Raw genomic sequence first — 12,554 nt, forward strand, 5'->3', positions numbered from 1 at the left:
ACCTCCACACACGTTCTTCAACTTGTTTTATCTTTTTTCTGGCTAAAAAAAAGTTGCATCAAAGCACTCCACATACATGCAATACCTCGGGGTGTCTACGTTTCAAGTATGTACCCTTTTGTGGCGATATATAAAACTGGGGTATGTGTTAAGCCCCAAGCTAAAGATAGGCCTATCAGAAGACATACTCTCAATTTCAAGTCAAATGGCAAGTCATTCAATTGTTACCGTACCTTCCCCAAATCCTGGCAGACCTATGCATGGGGGGGGGGCATGGGTGTCCTTAGGAGGCCTCGCAGAAAACAACCCGGGGTGTGTTCTTGCAATAACCAACAGCGGGCTCTCCTAAATCACAGTCAAATAGCGGTGTGCGTGTGTAAAATTGAGGATTGAACAGTTACCTCCACACACGTTCTTCAACTTGTTTTATCTTTTTTCTGGCTAAAAAAAAGTTGCATCAAAGCACTCCACATACATGCAATACCTCGGGGTGTCTACGTTTCAAGTATGTACCCTTTTGTGGCGATATATAAAACTGGGGTATGTGTTAAGCCCCAAGCTAAAGATAGGCCTATCAGAAGACATACTCTCAATTTCAACTCAAATGGCAAGTCATTCAATTGTTACCGTACCTTCCCCAAATCCTGGCAGACCTATGCATGGGGGGGGGGCATGGGTGTCCTTAGGAGGCCTCGCAGAAAACAACCCGGGGTGTGTTCTTGCAATAACCAACAGCGGGCTCTCCTAAATCACAGTCAAATAGCGGTGTGCGTGTGTAAAATTGAGGATTGAACAGTTACCTCCACACACGTTCTTCAACTTGTTTTATCTTTTTTCTGGCTAAAAAAAAGTTGCATCAAAGCACTCCACATACATGCAATACCTCGGGGTGTCTACGTTTCAAGTATGTACCCTTTTGTGGCGATATATAAAACTGGGGTATGTGTTAAGCCCCAAGCTAAAGATAGGCCTATCAGAAGACATACTCTCAATTTCAACTCAAATGGCAAGTCATTCAATTGTTACCGTACCTTCCCCAAATCCTGGCAGACCTATGCATGGGGGGGGGCATGGGTGTCCTTAGGAGGCCTCGCAGAAAACAACCCGGGGTGTGTTCTTGCAATAACCAACAGCGGGCTCTCCTAAATCACAGTCAAATAGCGGTGTGCGTGTGTAAAATTGAGGATTGAACAGTTACCTCCACACACGTTCTTCAACTTGTTTTATCTTTTTTCTGGCTAAAAAAAAGTTGCATCAAAGCACTCCACATACTTGCAATACCTCGGGGTGTGTACGTTTCAAGTATGTACCCTTTTGTGGCGATATATAAAACTGGGGTATGTGATAAGCCCCAAGCTAAAGATAGGCCTATCAGAAGACATACTCTCAATTTCAACTCAAATGGCAAGTCATTCAATTGTTACCGTACCTTCCCCAAATCCTGGCAGACCTATGCATGGGGGGGGCATGGGTGTCCTTAGGAGGCCTCGCAGAAAACAACCCGGGGTGTGTTCTTGCAATAACCAACAGCGGGCTCTCCTAAATCACAGTCACATAGCGGTGTGCGTGTGTAAAATTGAGGATTGAACAGTTACCTCCACACACGTTCAACTACTGTGGGGTGTAAACTTTTCAAATATATGCACGCTCATGGCAAGAAAATACATTGGGATATCTGATAAGGCCCTCAAAACAAGATAGGCAAACAAGATATATAAAATTTGAAAAACGCATATCAGACATTTTTCTTTGCACCCCCCCAGTGAACCCGACAAACGTATGCATGAGTGTTATCGCTGTACTCGGGAGATGATGCCAAGTACATATTGTGGTGTCCTTTGGCAGTAACACCTAACAGGAGCTTAGAATCTATGCACAAAGTAGAATGTGTGAGTGAAAAATAACACCACAAAAACGTTTGACAGAGACTGGTGGTAGAATTAGTGCATGTAAAGTGTTCAAATGCCACCATGTGAAATGCCCTAGGGTGTGTACTTTTCAAAAACATACAGTTTGACTGAGGTGAATTACATTGGTCGGCTTCAGACATGTTCCAACTGGGACATGGGTGCATGATGGCCAGCTGTGTTTTTTTTTGTTTGTTTTTTTATCATATTTTACTTTTTTTATTCTAGTACATTATATGATATGATGAAAATGATGGTATCTTTAGAATGGACATTTAATAGCGAGAAAAATGGTATATAATATGTATGGGTACAGTAAATGTGTAAGAGGCAAATTACATCTAAACACAACCACTGCAGAAATGTAAAAAGAGCCCTGGTCCTTAACGGTAATACAATTGAAAAATGGCCTGGTCACTAAGGGGTTACTGTGGATAAGTGCAAGATAATGCATCTTGGACGTAAAAGCCCAAGGGCAGAGTACAGAATATTTGATAGAGTCCTAACCTCAACATCTGAGGAAAGGGATTTAGGGGTGATTATTTCTGATGACTTAAAGGTAGGCAGACAATGTAACAGAGCAGCAGGAAATGCTAGCAGAATGCTTGGTTGTATAGGGAGAGGTATTAGCAGTAGAAAGAGGGAAGTGCTCATGCCATTGTACAGAACACTGGTGAGACCTCACTTGGAGTATTGTCAGGGCCAGATTAAGAGCCCAGTGGGCCTGGTGCTGACAATTATGATGGGCCTATTTACAGAATCTTATCGACCAAAAACACTAAAACAAGCATACCTCCCAAGCATCATTTATCTGATAGAGATGGTATTGGAGGGAAACTCAAAGGATGCAGCTATACGAAAACACATTCTATGCTAATCTCTCTCTAATTTATGCTTTCATCTTTCAAGTAAATCCATACCCCCAGCAGCAGTGTCCAGTGAAGCAGGAAGTCAATGGGCGGGGTAAAAGGGTGCATTATCTAAACTAATTTTATTGTCAGCCTGTCCACACAAGTCTTGTTCCCATTCATCTATCTTAAGCTTCCAAACTTAAAGGGACACTATAGTCACCAGAACAACTACAGCGTTTTGTATTTGTTCTGGTAAGTAGAATCATTCCCTTCAGGCTTTTTGCAGTAAACACTGTCTTTTCAGAGAACATAACTCCAATTGCCACTCCTTAGATGGCTGCTAGAGGTGCTTCCTGGGAAAGTACTGCCTAGTGTGCAGCACTGCCATTCAGTGTCTCCACCCTCTGCATGCAGACACTGAACTTTCCTCATAAAGATGCATTGAATCAATTTTTATTTATGAGGAGATGTTGCCTAGTTGACAGTCTCAGCCAATCCTATGGGGAAGCATTGTCATTTGCTCAGACCACCACTTCTGATGATGTCAGCAGACAGTGTCAGTTCAGAGGCAGACCCTGCAGCTGCAGACTTGAATACAAGTAAGAGTTTACTATATTTAGGGAGGTTCATGGATTGCAGGATAAAACTTACCAGGAAAGGTTAAAGGATCTTACCATATAATATACATACATATAAAAAGGTGGAGCTCCTAAGAATATGATACAGTCGGTATTCTGTAAAACAAAATTATACAGGCAATAGTGCAACACTGTAAAATGGGCATTAAAAGTGTATAAGCTGAAATATTATAACTCACAAGCCTGGAGTCATACCCTCATATGACTCAGGTGGTATACGCCTCTGGACCATTCAAGGATGTCCCAATCCTTTTTCTCTCTTTGGGGACTCGGTGGTTCCTTTAAGGGTGCTTGATGCTTTGTGCTTTCCCTTTAAATTTGCTGCTAATAGAGATGCAAAATCCCAAAGGAATTCCAGAAAAAGGGTGCTTTATTGTAGATAAAAATTCAAATATAAAATCAAACATATATATATATATAAAATAAAAGATTAAAAAATAAGTTCCAGATATTAGTCCGGTTTGACTCAATAGTCTACAACAGTGTCCAAAACGCGTTTCGCCTTACAAAAGGCTTCCTCAGTTGGCTGTTATGTGGATCTTTTCCTCTCTTTCCTGTTTAAATATCCTCCAATGTTTTGAAGTGGTGTAGGGGTTACCACTTATTAGGTGTTTGAGCACAATCTTCCAATTAGTGCACAGAATCGGCTTTATTACTTAAAGGATCTTAACATGTATAGCTTGGAGGAAAGACGAGACAGGGGGATATAATAGAAACATTTAAATACATAAAGGGAATCAACACAGTAAAGGAGGAGACTATATTTAAAAGAAGAAAAACTACCACAACAAGAGGACAAAGTCTTAAATTAGAGGGGCAAAGGTTTAAAAATAATATCCGGAAGTTTTACTTTACTGAAAGGGTAGTGGATGCATGGAATAGCCTTCCAGCGGAAGTGGTAGAGGTTAACACAGTAAAGGAGTTTAAGCATGCGTGGGATAGGCATAAGGCTATCCTAACTATAAGATAAGGCCAGGGTCTAATGAAAGTATTTAGAAAATTGGGCAGACTAGATGGGCCGAATGGTTCTTATCTGCCGTCACATTCTATGTTTCTATGTTTCTATGTTTCTACACTATCAATGGAAAAAATGGTTTTCTTTGCCAACTTTATGATTGCTGCATCTACATTGGGTGCCTTATTCCAATTCTTGATGTCTGAAGTCAGGAAGGGGCAGTACTGGGGGAACGGGGGGCAGCGGCATGCAAAAGTCAGGGATGGGGTGACGGGAGGAGCCTCCCTACCAATTGTAGGGAGGCTGGATGGGCCTAAAAAAGTAAAACCACAAATAATAAAATGAACGTGCCTCTCTGTCAGTGTATGTGTGTGTCTGTCAGTGAGTGTGTCTGTCAGTGATAGTGTTTCAAATCAGTGAAAGTGTGTGTCTGTCATTGAGAGTGTGTGTGTGTCTCTCAGTGAGTGTCTCTGTCAGTGTGTGTATCTGACAGTGTGTGTGTCTGTCAATGTATGTGTGTGTGTCTGTCAGTGATTGTGTCTTTCAATGTACAGTTGTAATCCAAATTATTTAACCCCCATTAAAAATCTGGTTTATTGTCAAAATTTACAGACTTTCAGCTGTTTGCAGTGAACAGATCAAACAAAAGCAATGGAAATAGCTCAATACAATGGAATGCTTCAAGTAGTTTCCCCATATTCAACTGAAAATGCAACTTATAATAACTAATAACAGTCTCAAAATTATTCAATCCCCTGAATAGAATCACTCAAAGAGCACAAATATGCAAAACATGTGTTGTCTCAGGCAAAACGTATGTAGATAATCAAGGGATTCATTAGTTGCATTAGGTGCACTTGGAATACCTGAACTGGCTAGGGGTTTGTTGAGTGTCATGTTTGACTGCATTTTAGAAATATGGTCCACAAAGGTAACAAAAGAGATCATCGCACTTTACAAGCAAAGAACAGGAAGGATTTAGATAGACTGGGGGGCTGGGCACTCAAATGGCAGATGAAATTTAATGTTGAAAAATGCAAAGTTATGCACTTCGGCGTAAAGAATACACAAGCAACGTATACCCTTAATGGAAGCGAATTAGGGATAACAACACACGAAAAGGACTTGGGAATTGTTATAGACAACAAACTATGCAACAATGTGCAATGTCAATCAGCAGTGGCCAAGGCCAGTAAGGTATTGTCATGCATGAAAAAGGGCATTCATTCTCGGGACGAGAATATCATTTTGCCTCTCTATAAATCACTGGTAAGACCACATATTGAATATGCTGTGCAATTTTGGGCACCTGTTCTAAAGAAGGATATCATGGCACTAGAAAAAGTGCAGAGGCGGGCTACAAAATTAATAAAAGGAATGGAACATATCAGCTATGAAGAAAGGTTAACAAATTTAAACCTATTTAGTTTAGAAAAACGTCGCCTGAGAGGGGATATGATAACATTATACAAATATATTCGGGGCCAATACAAACCATTGTGTGGAAATCTATTCACAAACCGGACTTTACATAGGACACGAGGCCATGCGTTTAGACTGGAAGAAAGAAGATTTCGTCTAAGGCAAAGGAAAGGTTTTTTTACTGTAAGAACAATCAGGATGTGGAATTCTCTGCCTGAAGAAGTGGTTTTATCAGAGTCCATACAGATGTTCAAACAGCTACTAGATGCATACTTGCAAAGACAGAATATTCAAGGATATAATATTTCAATGTAGGGTAATAACTGCTTGATTCAAGGATAAATCTGACTGCCATTCTGGGGTCAAGAAGGAATTTTTTGTCCTAGCTTGTTGCAAAATTGTGCTTCAAACTGGGTTTTTTTCTTTTCTTTTGGATAAACAGCAAAAAACAGGTGTGAGGAAGGCTGAACTTGATGGACGCAAGTCTCTTTTCAGCTATCTAACTATGTAACTATGTAACAGGATACAAAAAGATAGCAAAGGCACTGAATGTTCCTAGAGACACAGTTAGAAGCATAGTTTGCAAGTTCAAAGTTGAAGGAACAGTGATTACACTGTCTGGACGGGGCAGAAAAGGAAAGCTACCAATGGCTGCAACCAGATTTGTGAGAAGGCAGGTTGTAAAAAGACTTGGTGGCAACAGACACTGTGATTTTAGTGAGCACATTAACCCCTTAAGGACACATGACATGTGTGACATGTCATGATTCCCTTTTATTTGAGAAAGTTGGTCCTTAAGGGGTTAAGGCGCATACTCAACACAAAAGGTTTTCATGCTAGAACTCCAAGACGTACACCACTACTGAACCAAAAGCACAAGAAAAGTTAGCTCCAATGTGCTCCAAATCATATAAATAAGCCAAATAAGTTTTGAATTCTGTTCGGTGGAGAGATCAATAAAAACAATTGAAGAAGAATGAAGCATATGCTGAAAAAAAATACTCTGCCTGCAGTTAAGCATGGTGATGGCTCGGTGATGCTCTGGGGCCGCTTTGAATCCTCTGGCACTGTAAACCTGCAGCGTGTGAAAGGCAAGATGGATTCACTGAAGTATCAGGAAAACCTAGGGGAAAATGTCATGCCATCTGTGGGGAACCTGAAGCTTTGGCGTCATTGGACCTTTCAACAAGACAGTGATCCCAAGCATACCGCAAATTTCACCAAGGCTTGGTTGCAGAAAAGTCATGGAAAATTCTACAGTGGCTATCACAGTCACCTGACTTGAACCCCATAGAAGACCTCTGGTGGGATTTGAAGAAGGCAGTTGCAGCACACAAACCCAAGATTATTACTGAACTGAAGGCTATTGCTCATGAGCAATGGGCTAAGATTCCTCAGGAATGCTGCCAGAAACTGGTGGCTAGCTATGAAATGCATTTTCAGCAGGTTATACCAGCAAAAAGGTACTTTACTGAGTGCTCATGTGTGATGCATTCCAAAAGAAATGAGCCATTTTGGATTTGCTGAACGCGTCTGGATGTAAAAAAAAAGCCTGTCATTTGCGCATGATTGCGCTAAAGGAAAGCAGCAAAAACCTATAGGAGAGTACAACTCCCTAGGAGGGCCATATTGAAAAACTTCTGGCCGGTGAACTTTAAAAGAAATATTAAAGCTGCCTAACAGGACAGGAGTTGTGGAGTTGGGACCTTTTATAATATTAATTCAACTGAATATTTCTGTCCTCTCAGCTGAGAAGGAGGAGTTTAGCTCATTAGTGATGCTGACATGAATTAGTAATGCTGACATGGATTAGTCAGGAAACACTTGTTCCATTTTTTATTACAATGATTTATTTTTGAATAGTTTATACATGCATGTAGTATCTGTGTTGGTATTTTTTTAATGTAGTGGATTATGATATCACTTTTACTTTCTCTGTTATAACTGCAAAACATTTCTCACAGGATCCTCTTTGGGCAGAGACCTTACTGGTGGGTCCATGAAACTTCCTTCTATGTGAATGTCACAGCTCCGGATATCAAACAATTTTCTGTAACATGTGAGACTGGTCCAGGTAAGAACTTATATTCAATTAATGGATATTTTAAATAAAAGCCAACAGACCAGTAAGTATTATTTAAATATATGTTCTTCGAGGATAGGGGTAAGACCCTCCAGATAACTTTGCATGGGAGTGGACTGATGTGTGCTGTTTGGGTTATCTACTACTATTTGTAAATACACTGGTATGTCTTCAATGTGGCAGGGGGAGGGGAGGGGGGTGTTGTTGCTAGATGGCAAAAAGACAAAGGGCTTTAGTCCAAAGGTATATTGTATGGGCCCTCCCACATATAGTGACTTAGCCCCTCTCAAAGCCCTACTCTATGCTACAGGATATGTCCTTCCCTAAACCCTCACATGTTCTATGAATCACATTTTCCAGACCATTATTCATGGCAGCATTTACTCATGGGTTAGCTCCTGTGATAATGAATTACATTATAACAAATTCATTATAACAAATACATTAATTCAGAGTAATGTATAAACCTATATTTATAAACTGCACGTCTACTATATTAATCCTATGACACCCTGGACTACATCGTTACACCAGACTTGTAAAATTAAGCCTGTACCCACATCAGAATACAAAAAATGGTTTAGAGCGGTTCAGCCTATAAGAGGAGGATCTCCTCCATAGTTTTTAAATATATGTTTTTTTGGTATATGTATGTTTTTGCAACAATGAGGGAAGATATTAGAGATTATGGGGTAGAGAAGGATGCAAAAATGACTTGGGAAATAACATGATAAAGATGCTCACACTTAATGTCCAAGGTATGAATACGATAGCAAAAAGATCTCTACCATATAAATACTTAGTCGAAAAAAGCAGATGGATCTAGTATTTTTACAAGAAACCCATTGGAGGCAGACAGACAAACAAAAGTGGGGAGGTAAAAAATTTCCGCTTATCTTGCATGCTTCTGATAAAGACAAAAAAAAATGTGGAGTAGCTATAATATTTGGTGAGAAAATCAAGGTAAAAATGATTCATCAAGTACAGGATGTTAAAGGTAGATTTATGGTCATAATATGTAAAATTAACTCCATTTTTTTAACACCCTGTAATGTGTATCTTCCAAACTATTCACCAGTGACCATTACCAAGAACTGTATTAGAAAAAATAGAAGAAATTAAAGTGGGAAATGTAATACTGGCTGGAGACTTTAATGCGGTTTTAGATCCAGAAATAGATAAAAAAAATAATGAAAGGAAATAAATTAAATTAAATAGTGGTGAAACAAGCTAAAGCTTTACAGAAAATCAAAGACAAATTCAATATGTTCGATATTTGGAGAATTCATAACCCCAACAAAATGGACTATACGCATTTTTCTAATGTCCATTACTCTTACTCAAGATTGGACATGATCTGGACAGATCCAAGTCTTATTGATATAATCAAAAAAATAGATATTAATTAAATAGTATGGACGGATCATAATAGAGTCTTGTGTGAAATAGGTGTCTGTAAACTTGAGAGGGAAGCATATACCTGGCGTTTAAATGATACTTTGCTTGGTTCCGAATTAAATAAAACCTATATAGAAAATAATATTAAAAAAATATTTTTTTAAATTCTTTATTTTTCATTGTGCAGGAGGTAACAGAGCATTTAACAATGCCACGACGGCTTACATACAAAGATTATAACACAGTTTTTCACATTTATGGCTTGTACATATCAGCACATTTTTAAGTAAAATTATAAACAGGCTATGCATACGCTGTTATTCGTAAGCATCAACAGGTAAAGGTTAATTAGATATCGACGCACGCTGGATGTGGCGAGTGGTGAGCTAAATGGAGTGAGTGTCGTGAGAGTAGGACATAGGTGAAGGACATTAGTGTATAGAAGCACATTACTGTAGAACAGACCTAAGTAAAAATACAAGGTTATAATAATATAGTAACAGCACGTTTAAGCATGAGCATGACTAGTTAAATTAGGCGATCATATGACTTAGCAAAAATATGAGCATTGGGTCGCTGTTAGTCGAGTCACCTAGCTTATACCAACATGCGCATAACAAATTAAACTAGCCAATAATATGGCTTATCAAAAATATGAGCATTGGGTCGTTGTTAGACGAGTCACCTAGCATATATCATCATGTGCATAACAAATTAAACTAGGCAATAATATGGCTTGGCAAAAGTATGAGCATTGGGTCGCTGTTAGTCGAGTTGCCTAGCTTATTCCAACATGTGCATAACAAATTAAACCAGGCAATAATATGGCTTAGCAAAAATACGAGCATAAAAATTATTTTAAAGAAAATAATACAGAAATTATTGACCCGACCACTTTGTGGTGTGCCTTTAAGGCTGTAATAAGAGGTCATTTTATTAAGCTCCAAAGCCAGGTCGATAAAAAGACTACCTTATCCTACTTATATACTCAAATAAGAAATTTGACTCAAATAAATAAACAATTTCTGTCTCCTGAAAATTACGAAAAAATATTAGTAATGAAAGAAAATATAAAGCAAAAACTCATGGAAAGAACTGCTAAAAGTATGGATAGATTAAAATTAAAATATTATTCTAAAGGCAATAGAGCTGATAAAATGCTATCCCAAAAACTTAGAAAACAAAAGGGACAGAACAGAGTGGAAAAATGTATAAATAATGGAAATATAGTAACAGCTCCCAAAGAAATAGGACAACAGTTTAACATATTTTATAGTAACTTATATAACATACCCCAAACCCCAATAGTTGAAAACATTGAAAAATATCTTGAAAGCATAAATGAATTCCAGTTAACAGCATCAGATAATGAGCTATTAAACAAGAATATAACCATGGATGAGATTATGGCAGCCATAAATGGGCTAGAAAGATCTAAAACTCCAGGTCCAGATGGGTTCAGTAACTTGTTTTACAAAACATTTAAGGAATTGCTTTGACCTCATTTGACAAATGCTTTCAACAAAGCTGCAGGTAGAGGATTTCTGCCTGCAGAGATGTTGAACACTAACATCTTGCCAATTCTAAAACATAATAAGAACCCCACCGATGTTAAAAATTATCGCTCAATATCTCTATACGCTTCAGTTTTGGCTGCCAGAATAAAGACACTTCTCCCATTAATAATACATAGAGATCAAAGAGGATATGTTCCGGGCAGAAATTCTTAAACAAGTATAAGAAGAATTATTAACATTTTAGATGATGCAAACAGAAATAAGGTCCCAGTTTTGGCTCTGTCAATCAATGCTGAAAAAGCATTTGACAGAGTCAACTGGAGATACCTAGAAGCTGTCCTATAACACTATGGCCTCCAAGGATGGATTAAGAAAGCCATTATGGCTCTCTACGTAAATCCAGTTGCACGTACCATAGGACCTAGCATTACTGCCCCATGGTTTCAACTTAGAAACGGAACTCGACAGGGGTGTCCGCTTTCACCATTACTTTATTTACTGTCTATTGAGCCATTAGCCGAAAATATTAGAAATAACAAAAAGATTAATGGCTATAAAATAATGGATGTGGATCAAAAGATTAGTTTATACGCTGACGATATCTTAATTACTATAACAGACCCTAAAATCTCATTGGAGTTCCTTGTGCAAGAAATTGCCCGATATAGTCATATATCAAATTATAAATTAAATATAAATAAATCTATGATCATGGATATTAATCTTGATAAGAAAACGCAGCAAGAGATTAAGAATAGATATGATTTTCTTTGGGTTGAAAAGAGTATGGATTACTTAGGAATTAAAATCATCAGACAGGGCTAATAAGATCATGGAGATGAATTTTCTAGAGTTACTATTAAAGCTCAACAGATGGTTAAAAGATCGTAGAAACTTAGAAATCACCTTCTGGGGAAGAATACATGTGATTAATTCATATGTAATACCAAAATGAAACTATATGTTCCAAATGCTACCACTCCACATATTGAACTATTGGCTTGAATTGATACAAAAAGGTTTTACTCAAAATATTTGGAAAGGCAAGAAACCAAGATTGAAGCAGTCAGTACTTACACAAAAATTAAATAAAGGCGGACTTGCCTATCCGTTAATAACGAATAACTATAAAGCAGCTACAATTCTGCATATTTATAGAATGCAAGTAGAAGATAATAAAAATGAGGGATGGTATCAGATGGAAATAAATACAGGTAAAGTTTATAATTTGGATTGCTTAATTTGGAACATAGATAAATCTAATAAAAAAAGAATACTCCAATGTTATTTTAACACATTTAATAAACAGTTGGGTTAAAATAAAGAAAGTATTAAATATTGAAAAAAGAGTTCCAAGCTATTTAGAGTTAAACACTGTAGAAAAACAAGTAGAAGATTTAAATCTTAAGGATTGGAAACAAGCAGGGATTCTACGATTGGCACAATTATTATTATTATTATTATTATTATTATTGCCATTTATATAGCGCCAACAGATTCCGTAGCGCTTTACAATATTTTGAGAGGGGGATGTAACAATAAATAAGACAATTACAAGAAAACTTACAGGAATAATAGGTTGAAGAGGACCCTGCTCAAATGAGCTTACAGTCTATAGGAAGTGGGGTATTAGAAACATTAGGATAGGAAATTGACAGATTATTAGGATAGGATTATTGACAGATGGAACAATTAAAACCTTTGTTCAAATAACACAGGAGTATAGCCTTCCATCTAAAGAGTTGTTTAATTTCTTAAGACTTAAAAGCTATATGATGACTCA

General features: G+C 37.8%; 1 protein-coding gene across 1 annotated transcript in view; it reads left to right on the forward strand.

The window, feature by feature from the left end:
• LOC134614775 (glucose-6-phosphatase catalytic subunit 1-like) overlaps positions 1 to 12,554 on the forward strand; it is a 92,070-nt gene that overhangs the window by 43,875 nt on the left and 35,641 nt on the right. Inside the window, exon 2 of the mRNA XM_063458921.1 lies at positions 7,738 to 7,847. Within this exon, the coding sequence (XP_063314991.1) occupies positions 7,738 to 7,847 (110 nt within the window). The remainder of the gene's footprint in view (positions 1 to 7,737; positions 7,848 to 12,554) is intronic.

The sequence above is a fragment of the Pelobates fuscus genome, chromosome 6 (genome assembly GCF_036172605.1).
Source record: "Pelobates fuscus isolate aPelFus1 chromosome 6, aPelFus1.pri, whole genome shotgun sequence".
NCBI classification, from domain to species: Eukaryota; Metazoa; Chordata; class Amphibia; order Anura; family Pelobatidae; genus Pelobates; species Pelobates fuscus.